The following is a 23,723-nucleotide window of genomic DNA, read 5'->3' as shown; positions in this document are numbered from 1 at the left end:
TTTTTTTATTCATAATTTGTTTATATATGTATTATTTTTAATTGCCCGCACAATGCACACGCTGCGTCCACTTTGTATGCCCTGTAACAAATAAAACAGCTTAAGATATAAAGCCCCAAGACTATTAAGTACATATCTCACACATATTTCCCAGTAAACACACAGGCCATTGGAGCTATAGCTAGAAACTTTGCTGTGTAGACTTTCTGATGTCTCAACTGTATGTGCCGAAAGTTCCACAACAAACGCGTTTGAAAAACAAAAGTTATTGACAAATATATTTGAAGAATTTGCAGACTGAGCTCAAGAAGTCTTAAGCAGTTTAAAGAATTAGTATATTTTTACAAAATACAGGGTATATCTGCGCTGAGTTATAAGCTTTCGGATTTGTTTTCATTAAATTTGTTATTAAAGGTATTTTTATATATTGTTTAGTTTTGTTATTATTTTTGGGCAACGCTACGTGGACTTTGTGTCGTCAACTTGAGGCTCGAACTGAGCGTAGTAAATACATATTTTCAACTGTAATTGGTTCGGTTCGTTAGCCAGAGTTGCCAATAGCTATGCGAATAACAACAACAAAAGCTTGGCAACAATTCAAACGCAAATCAGCGACGTCTCCCATTCCCGATCCACACGAAGAAGTCAAGTCTCTCTCTATCGTATTGTTAGTCGTTTGGCCATAAAATTATGTCACGTAACGTGACGTATTAGTTTTTAATAATTTCCGTTAATTGACATTTACCATAATAAAAAAAACTGATTTTGGAAAATATAAGTGCATGCATTCCATACATGTTAACCAGGAACCAGATTTTAATAGACAAAAGATTAAAAATTTCAAAATGCTTTCATTTTGAAAATTAAAACTAGATGCATGTTCATGATGAAACTTTCTTTGCATATAGAGTAATAAACTTCTATGTTAGATTTGAAACATATGGAACCTCAAGCTTTCACACAGATTATATACCCTATTCGGTAGACCCCTCCCTTTTCTGTATGTCTCATCTATTTAAATGCCAAAATAATTCCATCAAGTTTGCTTTTGTGAGGTTAAGTCTCCTTTCTAAAGAGTAGCCAACATATCCTAAACAGCGTTGCCAGATGTAAGCGACCTCTTGTCAAAGTCAAGGTGAAAGTCAAAGTCTGCGCCAAAGTCATATGCGGAATGCAGAAAACCCTTCGATATACATAGCTGCAGGTACTCATTATACCATCAGTCGAAATACGTAGCTTGCGGCTGTCAAGGATTTTTATAGAGAAATTTATTAAAATTCCTATGCAAAAGGGAACTGAAAACATGCTGAACCGCAAAGAGGCAACGGAATGTCACCAAAGTCGCATTCATTATCAAAAACAAAAGGCACGAAAGCACAATAGAAGCGACGGGCATTAATGCCATTGATGAGATGGCAACAGGGGGGAGCACACATAAAGAAAGGGACAAAGCATCACTAAATAAGCGCGCGAGAGGGTGTGAAATGCGGGGTACATGGAAAGCAGAGAGTGAGATGGCTGCATAAAGAATTTCTTGATTAAGTTATGGAGAATGTCAGACACGAATGTCATGAGTCCTTGTCACTCCCACACTCTCCCTATCTGTCACTCTCTCTCTCTCTCTCTCTCTCTCTCTCTCTCTTCTGCTTGTCGTGCATTCATCTCTTTCGCTCCTTTGTTGTGCGCTTGGGTCAAGTCAATAAAGCATACTGATTAATGTCAAATTGTTGCTGTGTCTCTTTTTGCATAAATTATGCATAAATCGCAAACATTTGCCAGCCGTTGTCCTTTAAAGTACAAATACGGATGCCAATGACGATCTCGTTTCCTCGCCATGTGTCCTTGCCCCTTGCCCCGTGTGTGCACCGTTTCCCGCATCTGCCTGATGTTACCACGCACATTCCAGCCTCAGACCCAGACCCAGCCTCACACCCAGACCCAGACCCAATCCCAGTCCCGTTCCAGCCTCCGTCGCATTTGATGGCAGCAGCGCCAGCATTTAAGCTGTTTTAAGTCGCTTAACACACGCTGCAAATAAAGAAATCAATAACAAACCTGACAACGACTGACAAATACCCTGTTAAGTAAACAATATATGTTTATCAATCAGCTGGGTTGACTAGTGAAAACTAACTAAACTAATATGCCTTTTATTAATTATTTTTTTTTTTTACTTTATAATTTGTTCCTTTGAAATTTTGATAAGTATTTAATTTAACATAGGTACCAGATATAATATCGGTTAAGCATAGCTCGTGCATAGTCTCAAGTAAGAGATTCTGAATTATGTCCTATCAACTGCTAACAAAAATATAATATATTGTTGAATTCCTCTACTCCTAAGAACTTTGGAGATTTTTTAGTACAGAGTACAAAAAATGATATTATCTTTATTAAAATGTATTTTATTATGTTAGACCTTGTGGGATTTTCAAGAACTTTTAAATATCAAACACAAATAACTGTATATAAAATATATACATAAATCGTATTGAAATGCAGATACAACAACTTTTCAACAACTTTTATTAAATGTCTGGTAACTCTGCACGTGTCAGCATATAGACTTGAAACTTTGAAACATTTCAACAGTATTTGGATGTGTCTATTAACATTCTTATCGGGTATAAGAGAACGTAAAGGTTACGCTGAAACTGAAGCCGACGTAGCTCAATTTGACTGGCTGAGTGAATGTGTCAGTCGCATGTAGTTCGCTTTCTGATACCCTGTACTAAGGATATGGTTAAGACAGGGCATGATCGAGAGCTGTAAGCAAGCAACAGTCAGCTGGAGACAGGCATATTAAGCCCTAAGAAATATGTAAATATCATCATTGAAATCTGGCTGTCCAAGAGAATTCAGATATTATCGTAGCTAAAGCCAGCAAAATTATGTATACAATCGCTTATAAGACACGAAGCTCGGTTTCCGTGTAACTTGATCAATAACTTCCTATACTTCCCAATTTATTTAAAGATCTCTTGAAACGCGAGATATAGATATATCAACCGATTGTAAAAAAAAAATACAATAACTATATCTTGTAATTGTAAAGGGTAGCTCGAATTCGTGGTTTTGTTGCTTGTAATTTGCTTCATGTTTTTGTTTTTCGCAGCTCCGCTGCTTGATGCCGAAAATGCGGAAAAGCCGTCATAAAAAATGAAAATGCGAGACAGCAGCAACGGCAACAACAACAACAACGAGCAGGCACAAAAATTGTGAATCTGTGTATAAATTTAATTTCCCCGCATGAGAATTTCACATAATCAAATTTTTTAAATGCAAGCGATTTAAGGCCACGCTTGAGAACAAAAAAAAACGGGGGGGCTGCCCACAAAGGGATGAGATGTGTGTGTGTGTGTGTGTGTGTGTGTGTGTGTGCGCGCGTGGTGAAGGGGGGCAGGATTGGGTTGGTGGCTTGGCTTTCGGGCCATGTTGGGATGTTGCTTGCGTTGACATATGAAATATTAACGGGTCCAACGCACAACATACAAAAGTCAAGTGCATGGGCGTGGCAAAAAAAAAGGCATGGAGCAAGGGGTGGTGGGGGCGGTGGCGTGAGTTGCGCCCAATTTGCCATCAAGCGTAAAAACAAATTTTCTTTAACGAGCCAACATCGCGGCAACAGACATATGAAGCCCCATAAACTGGGTAGAGTCAAGGTGACAGAGTTGCCAGACTGCGAGAATCTTAGACAGACTATCAGACTGCCAGACTGTCTGTTTGTATACGAATTAGAGCACGTCAAAAGTTTGTGACATTAAATTCTTTTTCCTGCGTGTGTGTGTGTGTGTGTGTGTGTGCACGCGCGTGTGCCTGCGTGTGTGTGCGTGCGATTGGTGTGCAGATAAATGTTTTAGCAAAATGAAGACGAAACTGACTGGAGACTGTAATGATGCCACACGTTTCTTCACGCATGGCATAGTTCCACAAACCAGGCATTGAGAATCCTGAAACATGGACATGCGACAGGGGCGTGGCTGTTAAGACGTTCTGTTTGGTGAAGGGGGCGGTATATTAAGGGCGTGAAGCGTCTGATTAAATGTGCTTTGCATGCGTGTGCGTGAGCGCATATGCAATGGCAAGCAACCAAAATGGCGATTACACAGCCACACACACACAAACACACACACACACAAACACAAACATCTGACTGCCTTGCAACGCCTTCTCACGTATTTTTTTGAGCGTTTCGCTGCGTTACGCGCGCTGCCACTTGACTTTTTGCGCGCCACATCACAAACTTTGATTCACGAAATTTCACATGCGCCACACACAGGCACGCACGCACACACACACACTCACGCACGCCCGTTTGCATGTGTGTAAATATAAACATTTGATCGCGAGCAAGCTTTGTCCAGGTCACGCTCCGCTTGACTGCCTGGTTGGCAGCCATCTCTTATCTGCATGTGGTCCATGAAATAAAGCTAATCGAATCACAATGTAAATAGCGAAATATTCGTTGAGCTTAGCCCAGCAGGATGGCAGATTTGTTGCACCACAAGTTGCTCATTGATGAAGTCAGCGATGTAAGAAGCTTACGTGATGTCCTTGGTGACATGTCAGCGATGATGTCATCGTAGCTATGGATATGCCGGCTAAAAAGAACGACACTCGAAGACAACGTAGCTGACATATCATTAAGCATTATCACTGCTTACTTAAGTACACCTAAACCAATCCATGCTTATTTGCTTGCACATTTCGTATATTCTGATAAAATGCCTGACCTACAGGCGATAATAATAATAATGATCAGTTATAGGTATCTACACAATATTTACATACATATTTGCAATGGAGTTTGTTTGACTTTGCTTATTCCATTCAAGTCGGAACGATCCTATTTTTGTTTCTTTAACTTAAACAGCATTTAAAGTGGGAATCCCCTTTTCTCTATCATCTTAATTTACCGACAACAAAAAATGATAAGTAAATTTATTCAGCTGAATCAGCACATTGTTTGCTTGAGTTTTTGCTGATTAGCTCACATAAAGAAATACACACAACCACATACATATGCGTATAAGAAATATTTCAAAAGTTGCAAACAGAGAATCAATCAGCTCAAGATCAGCGCATCGATCAGTGTCAATCGAGAGTCGAGATGTTGCGGACGTTCTCAATTTGGCTGCTGTTCGTGGCGGGTGCTTTGGCTGTTTGTGACCTGAATTTGCTGGAGCCAAAGCCGATTGTGATGAAGAGATTCGGCAGCAAGACGGCCATCGTGAAGCGTGCCTTGACGAACCTCCAAATGTCCACCAATGAGACGGTGACATTTCACTGTCCCACGGGCATCAGCATCAACAGGAATACCGGACAGTCGTTAAAGATCAATGCGGCAACGGCGGAACTTCTGTGCACTGATGATGGCGTCTATCTGGATGATCGCCAGATAATCCAGCAGCGCAGCGGCACGTTTATTAGCTGCAGCGCCGACTTCAGCCAGACGCTGTACGAGAGCAACCACAGCCTCACCGGCTGCGATGCGGATGCGATGACACTGCTCGTTGGTTACCGGCTGCCGGCTCTGCCGGATGTAAAGCTGCTGGGCATGTGCTACGATTTGGGAGCGTCGCGTTTACGCTTCGTCAGCTTTTTGGCGTATGCGCCGCGCAATGCGCTGCTCGAGATGCACACAGACCACGAGCTGGCCGCCCTGCAGCTGGACAGCTACATTGGCAGCCTGTCCAAGTATTTTCGATTTCCCACCAAGTCGGAGTTCCAGACGCAAGTCGATCGCCAGAAGCGCTTGGGCGAGCTCTTCGATGGAAAATTGTTTGAGTACGAGAGCCTGCTGCAGGATACGCAACAGATCCAGGAGCTAAACGGATATACCGATATGCTTAGCATTGTGTGGCTGCGTGCCCTCCGCTCGGGCAACTGGCTGCACTGGCTGAACGCTTTGCGCGCTGCCGCCAGCAGCGGCGGCGGCATCGGCGACGATGAAGATGTTGCTGGCAGCAGGTTTGATGTGCGCGTCGGCGTTTCGGGCGTGGCAACGCTGCCCGTGGCACACAGCTGCAATGCCAGCCGGCCGCTGCTGCTGGAGAAGATCGGCGACAGCACGTTGCCGGTGCCTGCGCAAATTTGGGCGCATGTTCGAGCGCTGCAGCCGTCGGCCACTGTGCCCAATGAGTTTGTTGTTGTCGCACACAATTCACCATACGTAAGCTTTACTGTCTCTCTCTCACTCTCTCTCTCTCTCTCTCTCTCTCGCTCTGTTTTGTGTCTTAAACCGTCTCTCTTTCTTGCAGTTCAATGTGCTGGAGCTAAGCTCGTTCTGTGAGGACATCTGCGCTGAGATACCTTGGCTGAGCAACACTCTATTTGGCCAGCTGCATTTGGTGCCGAGCTACGGAGTCGTCAACTGCTGTCGCATGGATCAGCTGCAAAAGCTCAGCGACTTTCCGCTTGCGCCAGCAGCGCTGCCCGCGCCGACAGCGGCGGTCTCAACGCCCATATCACTTATCTAAATTCGGCGCTCTGAAAGCTTTTGATGCGTGTCGATCGTTTAAAAATAATATATTTGCTTCATAAGCTTCACCCGTTTGTTGTTGTTGTTGTCGCTTGTGATTCTGTTTGAAAGCTTCAAGCTGCTTGCTTGTGGATTCTTCCGGATCTTTTATTAAGATGCTCACACGTCAGAATCTTGCAAAGGTAAGTTGATATTTTTTCTGCTTCGTGATTCATAATTAATATATACTACAAAAACTAGTTGCAAAAACCAATCTGGAAACGCCATATGTACATATATCTACCCTCATACATATAACATATAATCTTGATCAGGCTGATAATTTGTTGTATGAACGCGTTGCTCATTAAACTTTAAATATATACAGACTTAAAACTCAAGCTATGGGCTCTCACAAGGCAAGCGTTAAGTAATTTATTTTTCTAAAAGTCTCGCTAATCGGCAAAATCGGTAAACATCAAATTCGCTCTTTTTATTCAAACACATATCAAGAGAATTACATTTTTTCCATCCATATAAATCTCTGACAAACTGATTGGTAATCAACGTGCAGCCCAAGCCGTAAGATTTAAAAAGCTGGCATTTTCACATATGTGATGAAGGTTCACGTTAAGACGGGATTTCGGGAAATTCCGCCCGCATTTGTTAAGAAGTCACGAAAAACGTTTGTATGAAACTTATTCGTTTACCGTCCGATCGGTTTAGTACTCGTTTTCAACTATCTTTGAGAACATTTCTTTTATACGTGTCACGGGCAGGGCCCGGGATTTACCCGCTATTATGGACATACATTCGGTCAAATCTTTTTCGATTTTCACGAGGTTTAGGTCTTTCTTTATTACTTGGCATCTAGATCAGTTTGGCATCTAAATCTGTCAACATTATTCTTGGTCAAAACTCATGTGGATACGGTACCCTCATATATCCGATGCAGACATTGGTCAAAATTTGCCACCCCCATAACTAGGTCATATCTCATCCGATTTTCACGAGGTTTGGCACTTTCTTTATGTATTTTATACAAACCACGGGCAAGGCCGGGACGTACCCGCTAGTATTACATATATTTATATATATATCACAAAGGATATGCAAGTCAAGCACTCGTAATTGTTCATGGTTATGTACTTTAATCCTGTAAAACCTTTTAAAAACCTATACTTGCAGCTTTGGTTCGTTACGATAAACGTTAATAAACCCAAACTACTTCAGTTGCAGCTACGTAAATGATAAAACTGTTTCGCAGCCGCAGTTATGTTAAGAGCTGCGGGTATTACGAGGCCGCTTCCATTAAAAATCCCGCCATAAAATACTAAAGAGACAACACTCTGTGGGTTTTTTTAGTTTTTTTTTTTTTTTTGTTTTTGTAAGTGAAGGACCAGGGCCACTTAAAATGCAAGCCGATGATGAAATGTGCATATAAAAAACGTATCTGGCGTTTGTAATAGCCGCGCACTGATTCGAATTTAGTTTGGGTTAAATTTTAAAAACGAAACGGCAAGAACGGCTTATTAATACCCTTACAGCACAGTATTTAGCTTCGCTGTACTTAAATACCCAATGATGCTGGGATTGCTAACGATTCCGTGAAAACCCGAAAAGTCTTAATGGAAGAACTTATTTTCGACTGATCATTCCTATCGCAACAACATGATGTAGCATATAAATATCTTATGGGTTGGTCATTTTTGTCACCCTCCATGCGTTACACATTTCATGACAAAATTATAATACCCTCTAAAGTAAGGGTATATACGGTTTTACAGAGTTATATGAATAGCAAAGGTCGTTAATGCTGAGTTTGATGAAAATATCTTGGGAAAACAGAAAATTTTGCCATACAGGAACCTACTTTTCGATCGATCGTTCCTATGGCAGCTATATGATCCGATGTCCGATATTCTGCATATATGAAGCTAGTGCGGGGATTTGGTCAAGATGTCTTTAAGAATCGATCGTTCGATAGCTATATTATATAGTGGTCTGATCTGGCCGGTTCAGACAAAATATGTACACCAATACTTTATGGTCGGGCAGATGTCGTCACCTTGCTTAACACGTATTGTGACTAAGTTAGAATACCCTTTACAAGAGTAGACAAAAAATAAAAGGAAGAAAATACAGCCTCATATCATTTTTTATACTTTCGTTTTTTATGTGCTGCACGCCAATGAATATTAAAATATTTCTGTGTGTGTGTGTTTGTGAGGGGGAGTTTTTTGTTGCATGATTTCGTTAAAAACTTTTAATTGGATTGCAACCGCTTTAATACTTTCATAACGGCAAACGCACGTCCTCTTGGTCGCACAAAACAGAAAATCAATTAAAATGCCGCTCAGTCAACGCGTTGAAGGCTAAAATATGCGTCCTGGCCAGGCCAGGCCAGCAGACAGCACTCCAGTCCACGGGCCATCAGGCAATCAAGGGGCTTGCCAAATCGATTCGCAGCAACAAAGTATCATCCAATACAAGTAAAACAAACTATCAATAGCCGATTTCAATGGCCAACATTTAACTTTGACGCTTTGCTAGGGGGGAGCGCATCGGCGGAGGACCATGTTTAGGGTGCGAGCGACCGCCGTTTAAACAGAAGTCGAAATATTATTTATTAAATTTCGTAATTGAATTGTAAACGGGCAGGTGAAAAAGGCAATGTGTTGCATCATTTTTGACTGCTGCATGCGCTTATTAACGTTAAAGTTATTTTACAAATATCATCATTTTTTTAGGCTTTCATTTATTTTTCTCAATATCCATTAGCATTTCTGACTTAATCGCTTTATCAAAGTACGCATCACTGTGGGCCTTCTCCGGCAATCAAGTGAGGAGGAGAAATAATCGCTGCCCTCACATTCACTTTCGCCCCTTCAGGCATGTAGCTAAAATCCTTGCCCCGATCAAACGACGAACAGAAATCAAACAATTTTTTAGTACTTTTTCAAGTACTTAAGTTGCGAAGACCTTGAATAATGAATATAAATCCCAAATGTATCCCTTAACCAAGTTGATAAACGGTTTGAAGTTTTCGCTCGTTGAATTAAAACCAATTTTTGCTTCATACTGGTATGGTGGTCATTTTTTATTAGATACTTTTTAGATTTTTGTTCAGCGTGAAGGCTCTTGTATATATTTGATTTTATATGTATACATATATAATATTTTTTCTTTTTGTCTATTTTTTTGTGCATTTTTTTACATTTTTTTTTTTAATTTTTTTTGTTTTGGTTTTTGCGATTTTTCTATATAAATTTCCATCTACATACATAGTTTGTTTTGTTTTTTTTTTTTTGTTTAGCTGTAGAACAATTATCACATCTTAATATATATGTAGCTACACTTAAAATTATCCATTACATGATTTGTGCATATGTATTTTGTGTCCGTCCGAATGTTTCCGTCTTCTTCTTCTTTGGTTTTGTATATAAATCCTTGTAAAACTATGCAAAATCTTTTTAAGAAGAAAACAAAAACTCTTAATTGATCGTCAACAACATCAACAACAACGGAAAAATTAATGGATAATAAGATCAAATAGGGTAAGCTCGAAATATTTATTTATATCAAAACCTTTTGTAAATTTCATTTCAAAGTGGAGAGGGATACTCAAAAGTACTCAAAACCATCGATAGTATGCTTCTTTATGTCTTTAACAATCTAACTAGAATTCGAATTTGTTAGCTTAAGAGCTATTCTTGATAGGAGGTAACGGACTTAGTGCATGGGTTTGGGTTTGTCTTAGCCAAACTCTAGTTTTATTAAAAAAAAAAACTTTATGCTGGTGGCTTATAGCTATATTCTATATATACTAATAAAAAAAGTAATAATTATGACAAATAATTATTATTATGCCTATGGACTCTTTTAAATTTTGTAAAATATTTACTTTCAAACATTACCCTAGATAAGACAGAGTGTGATTCTTGTATAGCTCAATTTTATTCATTTTATTCTTTTCGATCTTATTCATACTCATACTCATGTATGTACTTATTCTCATTTCTATATGAGTTCCTTTTTGCATAAATCAACGAATTTCTTCATTTTTCTCCTCATTCTTGTGCTACTTATCCACACTCATGCTCATCTGATCTTGTCCTCATTTCTACTCATACTTAACCGATTTTATACTCATTTTTACTCATACTCAAAAGTATTTATACTTATTTGTATACAAAATTTTGAGTTGTATTTGCATATGTCTTTCAATTTCCACATTCTTCATCATATACTCATTTCTATTCATACTCATCTGCACATATACTTATTTCCACACATTCCGCACCCCTATTCATTAATTCATTTCTAGAAGTTCCACAACTTCCCGTGTACCCATAATACTTGTGATACCTTCTAAGGAGATCGGCTTGAACCAGTTTCAGCGTCTTAAGCCAAACAAAATTTGATTTATTTAAGACAAACAACTATCGATAGTTTGTGACAATCGATTTGGACATTTACCTGGCTGTCGGCTGTCCAAAAATGCGAAATGGCAATAAACACTTGGCCACTCGGCTACCTTGCTGTGTAGGTAGATGGGTTGATAGGTTGATAGGTTGTTTCGTACTGTGAGCATCCTTTTTATCTGACACTCATTTCGACAGACTGAAAGTTGGCTCATTTATATTGTATAAACAGTGCCGTTGGCTCGCATTGAAAACTGTTTCAGTTGCCGCTGATGCTGCTACTTATTGCCCCCGTCCGGCACCGGCAATGTCCCTGGCACCGGGTCCGGCACCGTCCCTGGCCCCGGGGGGCTGTTGGCTGGGTAACCCCCCCTTTCTACTTTTATAGCTGTTTCTCATTTATTTTCCTTACGGGTTTTTCCACATTTCTTTTACATTTTCTTTTCTGTCATTTGCCGCTTTAAGCTGGGCTACTGTGAAAAGCGTGTGGCCGCCAGTTGTTCTGCAAAATCGTCGGTACATTTCAAAGGCCAACAATTCATTAGTTATTTAAAGAAAGTTTTTGAGCCCCAACCCTGCCAGCTGACCTTTTGTCTTTGCCATTTCAGTTCACAATAATGTGCACGTTGATGTTGACGCTGATGATGACAATCATATACTATATAAGTTCACAGAAGAACAAAACAAAACAAATTGAAACAAAAAATGGAGAGGGCCTGACAAACCCTTTGCCAAACGCATGCCATTTGTAATCCCGTGCCGTATATTCAATATGTGTGTGCGTGTGTGTGTGTGTGTGTGTGTGTGTGCCGTGTTTCTGTCCCGCCCCGACGAAAATGCAATCGAATACAAGAAACAAAAAAACAAATGCATTTCGTATCCTTGCATAACTCGCCTAGTAGATGCACTCGCCCAGCAAATCGCATTCACCCTTCTCCAACGGCTTCAGCCACAGTGGATTGTAGTTGGGGCACAATTTCCGATGGATGGGCATTTTGATTTGCACTGGCGTCGGCGGCACACCCTCCCAGTTGTGTCCCTCGAAACGCTGGCCATCGGATCTGTTGCATTGCATGCTAAGCGGCTCCTGGATGTACATCGTATACAATTGGTCAACGTGCGGCTTTGTCCATTCGATAGTCCGATAATTCGCAGAACGTGCCCCGTTCAAGTGTATGCCATGCTGATGCTCCTTGCTGTACGCACACAAAGTGCGTGTGTGCGTGTGTGCGTGTGTATGGAGAGCGATTGGTTGGACAGTTAGTAGGGGAGGGCGGAATAGAAAGGGAGCAAAAGATGGATAAAGTCGTGTAATTGCCTACGGTTAGCAAAATGTCAATGCTTTGTATGTGCGACCATCAAAGCCATTTTAATGAGTAAATTGCCCAAATTCCCATTTGCCCTACTCCATTAGTGTTGAAAAATGTACCGATTTACTAATTTGCCAGTCGCACGTTAACGTAGCCAGTGTTGAAATTAAGATATTGGCGATTGAGTGCAAATACAAAAACATTTTTAATTCTTTTTTGTATATATTCAATTTTCATTTAGTTACCATATTCATGCACATTATTCTATTGCACCAAACTAAAAGTTAGGCATTTATAATGAAAGGATCCACAAAAATGAAACAAAGATTTTACAATTGCGATTTAATATTAATGTGGCATGTAGAATTGAGATAAACGATATCAATCTAAAGTAAAAGGAAAATAAAATCTAATAAGTTAATACTTATAAACAAATCATTTGAGGCACTGGAAATGGAAAATTCGGTATTGGAAAAAATGACAAGGTCATTTTGTGGGACAACCATCAGACTGTTAGAACGGAGCACACAACATGCTTATTCATATTCATATTCATGTTGCGGGCAACTGGAAAGCAATTCCAATGCAAAATTGGTTGGAATGGATGAAATGAAACATTACGTTTTTACAGTTCAAACACAGTTGAAATGATTGAAATAAAACATTTCGCTAAATAAGGAAATATAATTTTACAACACGAAATGGATTGGACTAAACATTAAACAAACGCGCTCTCTCCTCTCTCTCTCTCTCTTGTTTTTTGTTTTTTTTTTTTTTTTTGCAAGAGACATTGAAACTTTTTACACTTTGTTTTCGCATCATAAATTTTGGAATTGTATTTGTTTGCCGTGCCTGGCTTTACATAAAGCTGACTTTAACTAGTTTAGAAGCGATTGCCAAGCACTCTGAAAAGCGCTATAGATGTCAACATTTTGCTAGCTAGGCTTTTCCTACGGTCTTTTCAAGTTTGCAATAATGCGGATTTTACCTTTTGCTATGCTAAACAGTCCGTAAATTTTCATAAGTTTTTCTATTTTTTTTTTTTTAGCGGGGGTGGCGGCTCATTCAATCAGCCGCCTTTTGTCTGGCGCAAACCTTTAAGCCCACTTTTTGGCCCTTTTGTAAATTGGGAGCGCAAACGCCCAAACGCTGTTGAAAAGCTCACAAGTCTCTAATCTAATGTAAAAATTTCTACTTTCATTCTTCTGACGTTACCCTCCAAATACACAATACACCTAACAATGTGACGGGTTTCAAGCACTTGGGAGTTGGTTCTCTGGTTCTCTGGTGTTCTCTGGCTCTACTTTTGGGCCGGGCCCATTAATGCTGGCAATTAGCGTGCACCTTGGCGTAGCATTTGCTGCTGGCAGGAAGCTGCAGACATTTCCGTTATGAATACGCTTAGGGCGCCGCAAGCCGCAAACCGGAGCCACAACAAACGCCGGAATGCCAAAGTTTTGCCTTTGATGGCAATGCCAGGGTAAACACACACAGAGAGACAGAGAGAGAGAGAGAGATAGAGAGCGGTAGGGGCTGGGGGCACAAGTACAAGATATGCCAACTGGCACAAAATGTAGATTGAAAAGTAACGCAAAACATGAACGACGCCCACGCAGTGGCCGCCTCATCCGCTTACCGCTTCATGTAGATAAAGTAATCCTCGAGCGTCTCCTCCGAAACGGAACTCTTGCACACCTCCAACTTGGTAGCCGGATAGTAATGTATATAGTTGACGCACATCTCATCGCTAATGGAAAAGCCGCCCAGCGTGGCATTCGTATCGGCAAGCGTATTATAATAGCACGTTGTGACCAGAGCGTCGCCCTGCATGGGAAGAGCGGGAGGCAGGCACAGAGGGAGGGAGAGGGCATTTGTAGTGTATCTGGATTAAGCAAATTTTCCGTAACGCATACTTACCGGCAACACACGCGGCTTGTAGTGCAGTGTGCGTATTTCCTGGAAATGATGCGAATAGTAATCATCGCGATTCACCTCGCGCAGCTCCTGTTCGCCGCGAAAATGTCGTGTTAGGATGCGAACCCCTCGCAAATGTGTATGCAGCTGCGAACCAAAGATGATGATGCCCGTCCGTGGCAGTGCGGCCCGTGTACAATCGGCCACACAGTAGCCACTCAGTGGGAACGCCGTCTGGCCGGGCGGTATGGCCATTTTGTCAGTATATTCCAGACCCAATTCCATGACGCCGGCATCGTATTGCCGCAGTGTCTTTGATACTTTGATGCGAAATCCAGAGCTATCCACCAGACCTGCGGGTCGTATGATTAATATTAATGCAATTGCTGGACAATTGCGAGGGGCGGGCAGGCTGAATGGGGGGGCGGTGATGAAAGTGTGAGTATGTGTACAGCACACTCTACAGCATGACCTAACACCACGATATGTTTTTGTTCCATAACAAATTGTCAACTTTTGTGCGTGTTCGTGTTTCACGGATTTTCAAGCGAAACGGAAAAACAATTTTTTTAAATTTTTGTTATTCTTATTGTGGGTAATTTATTGTTTTTAACAATTAATAGTAAATAACATAAATTTTCAAAATTTTATTCAATTTTCCTATTCCACACTAAATACCCAATTCCACCCAGCAAAGTGAATTTTCCGCAAACTGTGAATTACGTATGACGTGAATTCAACAGTTCAACGCCAAATTTTTTTTTTTTTTTTTGTGGTACTCCCTCTAAAATCGGTTTAGCACTTGCAAAAAAAAAAAAAAGAAATGTTCAAGGTAAATGAATTGTTTGCGTCTCTTGTCAAGCCATTTAAATCCAACCATCTCTAGCCCGTGCTCAGTTACAGACGTTGAGCTGAGTGGTGCACTCGGTATGCTTTAGTCATGCCCACACTCTTATGGCCATGTAATGCGCAAGACGATGCCATCGACAAGGATATAAGGTACACAAGGACACTACAAGCAGCAATAATGACATTTTGCTCCTGTTTGTCGCAGTCACAGCACTCGCTCTTGCTGTTATTTATACAAAAGTTTTAATGAAATCACCCCAGTGCATGCCTGTAAATAAATGTGTGTGTATATATATGTATACATATATGTGTACATACATATGTGCATTTTTGTACACTGATCCACTTGAGTGTGGGCCACCAAAAAGGGGGGCGGCCAAAGGTTGTGAAACGAGTCACACAAAAGCAGCTCAACAATCATCAAAATCGAATTACCCCGGCTACATTCCCATTGTCAATGTGACCAAATTTTCGCCCCTTTCCTTTTCCGAGACAACAAAGCAGTGTTGGTAAACAAACAAACAAAAAACAGAAGCCTTTGTAAGGAACTGTGCTCAGCTGTGCACAGCAGCTATTATCATGAGCCCCGCAGGAAGCCCAATTCACTATTTAAATCTCCAAGCATGTCTGACATGGGAATATCGTTTGCGATTTCAAAAATTCTCTTTGGTACCGGTAATAACAATATTTGGTTATTAAATCAGTATTTACGATGTATTTTGCGCCTGAAAAGTGCAATTGTCATTTCGTATTTTGTCTTGCTAAAATATTGAATGACTTAAACATTTGAAAGAAACACTGATAAAATAAATATAAACTGTGCTCTAATCGGGAGTGCCCGACTGAGAAATACCCTGAACCCTGCGCTTAGCTACATTCACAAGAATTCTAGCTTACATCCACACACACACACACACACACACGCGCACGCGGTTTAGCCAACTCCTGTGCTTCTTTATTTGCTTCTCACTCTGAAAAACGTGTTCTTAAATATCATCGGTGTTTGTAGTCCGATCTTTATGCAATTTTCAAGCCATAATCATGTTAGCCAAGTACAACAAAATACTAAAGCGCAATGTTAATGCTGTCACAGTTTTAAAGTTTAGCTATGAATGGCTGTAGGTATCTATAAACTATAAGAGAGTTTATTCCATCAAGCTCTAATACTTTTTGAGTTTTTTCCAAGTCTCAACAGCATGTTTATGACTTTTTGTTCACATCTCTTCCCATTTCCATAACATATATTTATCTATATTATTGAAATGTGAAGATATATTAACCAAAAATTATATATTCGTGCTGCTTGTGGTATACGTGAAGAAATATATTTCTCTAACTTAAGTAGTTCTGTCTGAGATTTACGGACAAACATAAGTAGATAGACTCAGCTCGACATCTTTATCAAGAATATGATACTCTATGGAAACGGCTTCTTCCATCTACATTCTACACTTACATAAAACCTCAGTCACGGCCGAAACATTTAAAGTGCGAATTCAATTTGTAAAATTGAACTTTCAATATCAAGTGTAACTTTACTCACCCGCCTGCAGCTCCGGATTATTGAAGTGCACCTCGAGTCGAACGTAGGGATTAAAATCGGGTCCACCGACTGGCAGGCCAGCCTCAGGTGGATATGTAAAAGTGCTGGCACCCATGGCCCACAATGACATTACCTTGGAGCAGACCTTGGCCTCCAACGGCAGCTGTTCGCAGTCGCCATTGTACAGTGGAATCTCAACGTGTGCGTCCGTTTCGCAGTGGAACACCTCCATGTGATGTATAATGCCCGGCGTCTTGATAATCGGCTCAAATTGTACAATATGCAAACGATTCTTGATTATGTCATCCAAACGTTGAACATGACACCAGTAGGTGGTCTCCTGCTTGGGCACCGGCGCCTGCTCCAGCGTGATTTCAATATGCTCCAAATCGCTAGCGGAGAGAGGGGTGGGGGGGCGGAGGAGGAAGGAATACTTAAGATCGTAAGATCCACAGAAAGGCGAAGCCTTGAATCACTTACGTTTCGGGTATGAGTATCTTGTCGGCGCGCAGCAGCTGCAGCATCTTGAGACCCGCCTCATGTGGTGCACTCACATTGGGCAACGCAAACTGATGATCCTCTAAGGCAAGCTCCGATTCGCCGCGTGCCCAGACCACATACATGGTTCCCTCCTGCAGCAGGTTAGCCGGGTAAGCATTCGGATGCAACAAAATGAAATGCCACTTACGTGCAGTCGCAGATCGAGCGGATCGCAGGTATCAAACTTGCGCTTGAAGGCCAGCGTAAACTCATCCATTTTGAAGACCTCGCAGTCCTGCTGGTAGTCCTTGCGCACCCAATGGCCATCTGGGCTGGTGTACGTGTCGGTGACCACATTGAAGAAACCGTTCTGATTCTCAAAGAAACAAATATCCGCATCGGCTAATCCGCCGCGCTTTGAGAAGCCCAAATAGAACCAACGATGCTGCTCATTGAATGCATTCTGCAAATGGAAAAGCACCTCCTGCTTGTACCAATCCACCATCCAGCTAAGCTTGATCTCCTTGTCATCCAAATAGACTTCATGTAGCTTCGTATCCGAGAGACCTGTGAACGGAGTTAATTGTTTTAGATGTTAACTCTTAACTCCTTATCTGCTTGTCTACAAAACAAACTTCCTCTACACTCGACCAATTTCAAATCAACGCATGTGCAAAACCAGATTCCCAAACCGACCTAAAACACAGGAAGCCGGTTCGAACCAACGCAAAATTGTTCTGTTAGCCGAAAGTTTGTCCTGGTCTGAAGTAATCTTACGGACTCGCGCAAAACATTACGTCAAGGGACAATAATATTATTTAAATATTCAATAGATCAACTTTGACTCCAAAAAATGTCTCCCTCTCTGTCAGGGGGAAATGGCAAGCAATCCTAGAGGCAGAGAGCTAGCTCCAACCAACGACAAATTGTTTTAGTCTTAAGTTTCCTTAGTTTGCTGAATGTCTCAGTCCATAAAAAAATAAGGAAAAAGAAAACGGAGTTAATCTGATAAATTCAAGACCTCTTGCCTACATTCCGAGCGCTCTCGACTGTTATTTGACTCTGGCTTTTTTTTTGCTATTTACTGACAAGTCCGAAATGAATGATAGCAATAAGAGCACGTTTACAGTTACACGTTGGATGGCGTGGTCAGAAGTGGGCGAAACGACAGAATTTGTAGTCCATGGAGCGATAATCAAGTTGCCTCTGTACTAATTACCAAAAAAACAAAAGCAGAGCCGGACGCAAGGCAAAGGAAACGAATTCAATCTTTCAGCCATGTTATCTGCTCTGCTTCGAACCGCACTCAAATCCTGTGCAGCTGTACACGGACCAGGTCATTAGATTTATGTTACCAAAGGACTCTTGGCCAGGCAACCGAACATCAATTACAACTACAACAGCGTCTCGACTGACTTGCTGTGGGTTGGGCCCCAGTCACTGGAGCGGCAGTAACGAGAAAGAAAACCCAATAAAATGTCAAATCCAATTGGCAAACACACACACACACACACACACATACACAGCAGCAGCAGCAACAGCAGCAGCAGCAGCAGCAGCTATATCGTGTGAACGTAGTTTGCAAAGTATATCAAACTGTTTGACAGCAGGAATATAGAGCTGAGGGGCATTTGCCGAGTTGCCGAGAGGGCTGTTACATGGAGTGCAAAAAAGCGACGGTGGAAACACTCGATTACAATCACAAGTGACAGCGATTCGCTGCGTTTCGCCATTCGCATCGCATGAGACCAACGAGTTTATTGAGATGAACCAGGGCCAGATCTGGAGAGTCGGGCCCAGAGCTGGGGTTGGAGCCGGAGCCGGAGCCGGAGCCGAAGCCGGGGCTGGAGCCAAAGCTGGAATAGGGTAACTGCAGCTGATGTCCATTGCTTTGCTGCGTTCATGAATTCAGCTTCCCCCCCTTTTTTTTTTGTTTTCGTGGTTTTTTATCGCAATTGAAGTTGGGAGCGGCGTCTAGGGATTTCTGATGTGATTCGCAGCCAGTGCGCATATACCCATACGTAAGCTTGCAGATATGTGCAACAATTTTGAAGGCTACAAAAGTGGTTTGCGCAATGAATGCCAATTTGCATTTATATAAATCGCACTTAGAACCAAATCTTTGTTCAAAAACTAATCAAAACAAAAGTTGAACCAGCTATTTTTCTAGAAATGGTTTGGTTTGCAAGTGCTGAGTCGATTCAGCCGTGCCTAGTGACATGAAACTTCAGAATATCGATAATTATCGATTTTCAGACCTGTGTTTTTGGGCATAACGTGATAATTATAAGAGCTAGGCGTGTAGTTGCTCGTTATGTCTAGCTAGCTGCAGAATATTTCACATTTTGGACACCTCGCCCCCTGCCAATCTTAGCGGAAGTAATATGCCCCAACGGAGTGGAAGCTGGACGCTGACGTTAAGGTAACTGCGCTGAGAGTTCGATTGTCCGGCACTAAAATTGATTTGTTATCCTACATATGTCCCACTGCTAGAACACACACGCATACATACCCTTGCACACACACACACACACACAGGCACACACATACGCACAGACAACAGCCATTCACAGGCCCTCACATATATCATAGCCAAACGGCGTCCGCGCCAACTCGTTTCTGTTTGCTTTGCATCCGAACACAAAAAACAAACGAGTAATAAAAAAAAAAGTTTAAAAAAAAAATGGAAAAACAACGTGTTCTCACACCAAATTTCCATTTAGAAATGCTTCTACGTAGTAGCTGGCACTGGCGTTGGCGTCTCTCAAGTGGAAATCGCAACGGCAGCGGTTAAAGGCAACAACAAATTGCACTCATTGTTTGGTTTTTGTCAATTTATCATTTGTGCAATGGAAAACGAAATGCGCCAAACTCATGAATAACTGAATAATGTTTAAAGTTTTCGGTTTCAAATGATTTTCATTTTATGCTATCATTTGACAGACATCTGAACAGCACATTTATAAACATCATTTTGCATTATACAAAAATATGCACCCAGTGTTATCTGAATTAGTAGAGCAGCCGGTTGATATACAGACTTTAAATACCCTTTTTGTGTGCTTATTTATGGTCATAATCATAATCAAATCATGTGATATATCCATTTTTCATCAAGCTTACAAAACTTGACCAAATCACATTTCTCAGATTTCAGATTTATTTATGTATGGGCTAAATCACACTCAATCTTCCCTTAATATTTTGGTCTATTTTTAGTGGAGAAGTGGAAAAATAAATACCAAATAACAAGTTTTATATAATCAATCGCCTTTAAAGGTTCCCAGGCGATAATTAGTTCATAGTACAAATGGTTTTTAAACATTTCTTATGTATTGTTTCATCTAACGCAAATGTATCTTCCGCGCGACACCAACGTCTATTAAGCTCTTATCACTGAGGAATTTAACGAGAGTATTGCGCATAAGCTATTCATGAGTGTGTGCTTTAAAAACTGACACACACACGCACACACACACGCACACACACACACACATGTGTATGCATGTATTGTACAAAAGTACTTCTTTAATTTATGTAACCTACTTTTGAGCTGCTGAACTGTGACAGTCCAATAAGCGCCAGTAACTATCTTTTAAATTAAATCTAAATATGTCAGATGCTTAATCTTGGCTTGACACACACACGAATACACACACACACACACACACCCACGCATACATAGACTGTCAAGCGGCACTCGAAATTCGAGACACAGCGCTAAAAGTTTTAATTCTGTTGAAATTCGATTTGTGTTGCCCACTTTTCAGCTGAAGCTCAGGCCAAAAACTATCTATGAAATTGTTGGAGCCCCCTCCCACCTGCTTCCTCCTGCCCACTTCACGCTTCCCGCTTCGCTCTTCCATCTTCTATCTGGTATATGCCGCCTTCAGTCAGAGTCCAGCCAGTGACTCGCTTTTCAATTGCTTTATTCTCGATTGCTTTGTCTCAACTTTTCAATTGCATTTTCATTCACACTTAACAGCTTTTACCCGGCGGCAATTTAAGCTCCAATACCAACAACAACAACAACAACAACAACAATGCATTGCACACATAACTGTAAATTTAATAAACTTGTTCAAAGTTTATTGCATTTGCTTGACTGCTCTTTAGCTATATGCTCCCAATACCAAAAAATATATATACACATATAGATAAGTATATATACAAGAAAAAAACTAAAAAAAAAAAAATGGGTTTCTTCAGCAGGCCGCAGATTAAATACTCTCGCAGCATGTGATATGCGATGTAGATATGCGAGAAGAATTATTAGGCTCGCAATGGCAAAGTTTGGCTTGAAGATATCTTAAAATGCATTTCAGTTTTCCATACAAAAACTCAGCTTTACCCAGATTCTGCCCAAAGAGCTGTCTGATAATATACCATGATGCTGACAAAGTCTAGCTTATATGTATGAAACATAGTTAAGCTATTAAAAGCTAAATACGGTCGAGTTATTATGAAAGCGAAAAAGGTTGTTCATACAATTTCTTTATGCTCGACCAATTTTGTCCCTAGCAGCTATATAATGTATTGTTCAGATCCGTCATGACAAAATCCTTCAAGCTCAGATTGTAGTTTACATAAAAACAAACAGACAGACAGATAGATATATTTGGTATACACACACTTTGGCATGTTATACAAACTTGCCAAGGATCGGACAATAAGCACCGAAGTTATTCAAGCACGCATTTCCCATGCATAGAGTAAGGCCATCCAAAGTACGCAGCTTGTGTAGATATGTGCTACTGATATTGCATTGCTCAGGGTATCTTGAAGTCGGGCACTGCCAACTAGTTTTTCATTTTTGATGCTGAACTTGAAATGCCAGTTTGATGCTTAGCCATGTATGTTTGTGTGCGTGTCTGTGTGCGTGTATGTATGCATGCGTGTGGTGTTGCTGGCAATGGTGCTGCGGTGCCTCGCCTCTATGGAGTACGTGAATGTGGTGCAGAGTACAGCGCATAGTTGAACGTTTTTTTTTTTTTTTGCCTTTTCGAAAGTGAAGACGGTCGACGACAAGGACGCGTACGAGGGCAAAGGCTAGGGCGAGGGCGAGAACGTGGCTGATGATGAGCATTCGGCATGCCAAGGCGCACAGGAATTTTCTTATTATTCACTGCATGCGAACAAATTTGAAGGAGCTTAGGTGGGGCGCCGCAAACAGCAAACCACCGCACCGCACCCCAGAACCGCCCAGTCGCATACTGACGTGTTCTGCTTAGGCTGCTGCTTGAAAATATTTTTAGTATTTGTGTGGACGGACGCATTTGCTTGTGCTGCCATAAAATAGCTGATGTCATTATTGTAAACGCTAGTTGCACAAATCTTCAATTGCTTTAGCTAGCCCCAGCCCCACCCTGGTGCCCAGTGGATCCCAGCAGCCTAGCCAGTCCCTTCTCCTGCTCCTGCTATACATATATATATATATATATATATACATATATTTTTTTTTTAAATATTTTTTGTGCCTCTCTCAAGTGTTGCTTGGGCATCTTGGGAATGCTTGGCTTGCTGCTGCACTACTGAACCACCATCCGCTTCCTGCTGGCCTTTCTTAACACCCTCTTCTTAACCAGCTGAACACTTTATTGAATTCCCTTTTTAGCGCTTTGCTCCATTTCGATTGCCATGTCGACTTGTGCGAGTCCTTCGCTCCAAGTCTCTTATTATAAATTGACTGCTCTGTTGTCCGGTTCCTGTCGCATTGAGTTATGAAATGGTGGGCCATCAGGGGAAAAGAGAAACGAAACCGAGGGCGTCTGGGGGGTGGGGGCGTGACTGACAGCATTTATCGAGCAAAAATTTGCCCACACTTTTCCACGGTTTTTCGCTTGATTGAGACAAATATTTGTACAAAATTTTTGCTTTCGTTCGGGTCAACGTTGCGGTCGCCCAGCTCTATAAATTATTGAGGATTTATTGTGGCCAGCTCTTACATAAATCAGCAAATACACACACATACATATATACACATATATATATATAAATATGTATATATGTATATATGTTGCCTGCAATGGCATTGAGGCTGTTGCCATTTTGATGGACCGCCTCAAACGAGCTCACGTTTCATGGCCAGGTTAATATAATTGCAGTGCAAAGTGCTTCGCATTCTTGACACCCCGCCCACTCTTTCTTCGTTCCACATTCCACTTCACGTTGACATTTCTGAGTAATGGCACCCTCAAGCCGATAATTTACTACTAGAGAGCAAAGGCAGAAGCAGAAGCAGAAGAAGATGATGAGGAAAAACCCCTCCACAATGTCAGTCAATGCATTTTGTGTGCCTACACAAAGAAACCGTTCACGCAAAGTCAGCATAACTGGAAATGTTGTCAGCGTGAAGGCGAAACGAAGCGAGAAGCTTTGTGAGAAGTTATTATGTAAAAAGCCGGCTGAGATAAGCGGCGTTGCAGTCTGTCAATAGAGCGAATGCTGCAAAGCGGTGCCTAAGAAATGAAGCGAGAAGCTAAGCGATAAGTTAAGTGTGAAGCAAAGCTAGGTTATGGGTCAAAACCAAGCACCCAAGAAAAGCGATAAGACAGATTGAGAGAAAAAACTAAGTGAGATGCAAAACGATAAGTTGCTTAACTATTGCAATGTCCAGTGTAAATTTAACAAAAGTTCTCATAGACAAGAATCAAAAAAAGAGAATAATATGGCAAGGAGCTATGCAAAAAGTAGGATAAGCAGAAAAGTAAATAAAGCAAATTGTTATCGAAAATAGAGAAATG

The 23,723-nt window shown here is 41.1% G+C and overlaps 2 protein-coding genes across 4 annotated transcripts in view; one reads left to right on the top strand and one right to left on the bottom strand.

The window, feature by feature from the left end:
- The first annotated feature begins 5,092 nt into the window (after positions 1–5,092).
- LOC6633816 (uncharacterized) lies at positions 5,093–6,549 on the top strand. Its single transcript, XM_002057001.4, has 2 exons — positions 5,093–6,172; positions 6,261–6,549. The coding sequence occupies exons 1-2, from the start codon at positions 5,111–5,113 to the stop codon at positions 6,477–6,479; spliced, it is 1,281 nt and encodes a 426-aa protein (XP_002057037.1). The 5' UTR covers positions 5,093–5,110; the 3' UTR covers positions 6,480–6,549.
- A 2,994-nt stretch (positions 6,550–9,543) lies between these two features.
- The window catches only part of Tbh (Tyramine beta hydroxylase), a 34,078-nt gene continuing 19,898 nt past the window's right edge, over positions 9,544–23,723 (bottom strand). For 2 of the 3 annotated variants that reach the window (XM_002057000.4, XM_032440637.2), the window contains exons 3-8: positions 17,189–17,547; positions 16,981–17,132; positions 16,501–16,892; positions 14,112–14,461; positions 13,831–14,018; positions 9,544–12,080 (exon numbers count right to left, since the gene is read on the bottom strand). In XM_002057000.4, the coding sequence (XP_002057036.2) occupies positions 11,780–12,080; positions 13,831–14,018; positions 14,112–14,461; positions 16,501–16,892; positions 16,981–17,132; positions 17,189–17,547 (1,742 nt within the window). In that variant the 3' untranslated portion in view covers positions 9,544–11,779. The remainder of the gene's footprint in view (positions 12,081–13,830; positions 14,019–14,111; positions 14,462–16,500; positions 16,893–16,980; positions 17,133–17,188; positions 17,548–23,723) is intronic. The other variant, XR_011416268.1, reaches the window with a different exon arrangement.

Source organism: Drosophila virilis, chromosome X (genome assembly GCF_030788295.1).
Source record: "Drosophila virilis strain 15010-1051.87 chromosome X, Dvir_AGI_RSII-ME, whole genome shotgun sequence".
In the NCBI taxonomy this organism is placed as follows: Eukaryota; Metazoa; Arthropoda; class Insecta; order Diptera; family Drosophilidae; genus Drosophila; species Drosophila virilis.
This window is presented reverse-complemented; position numbering and strand designations above follow the sequence as displayed.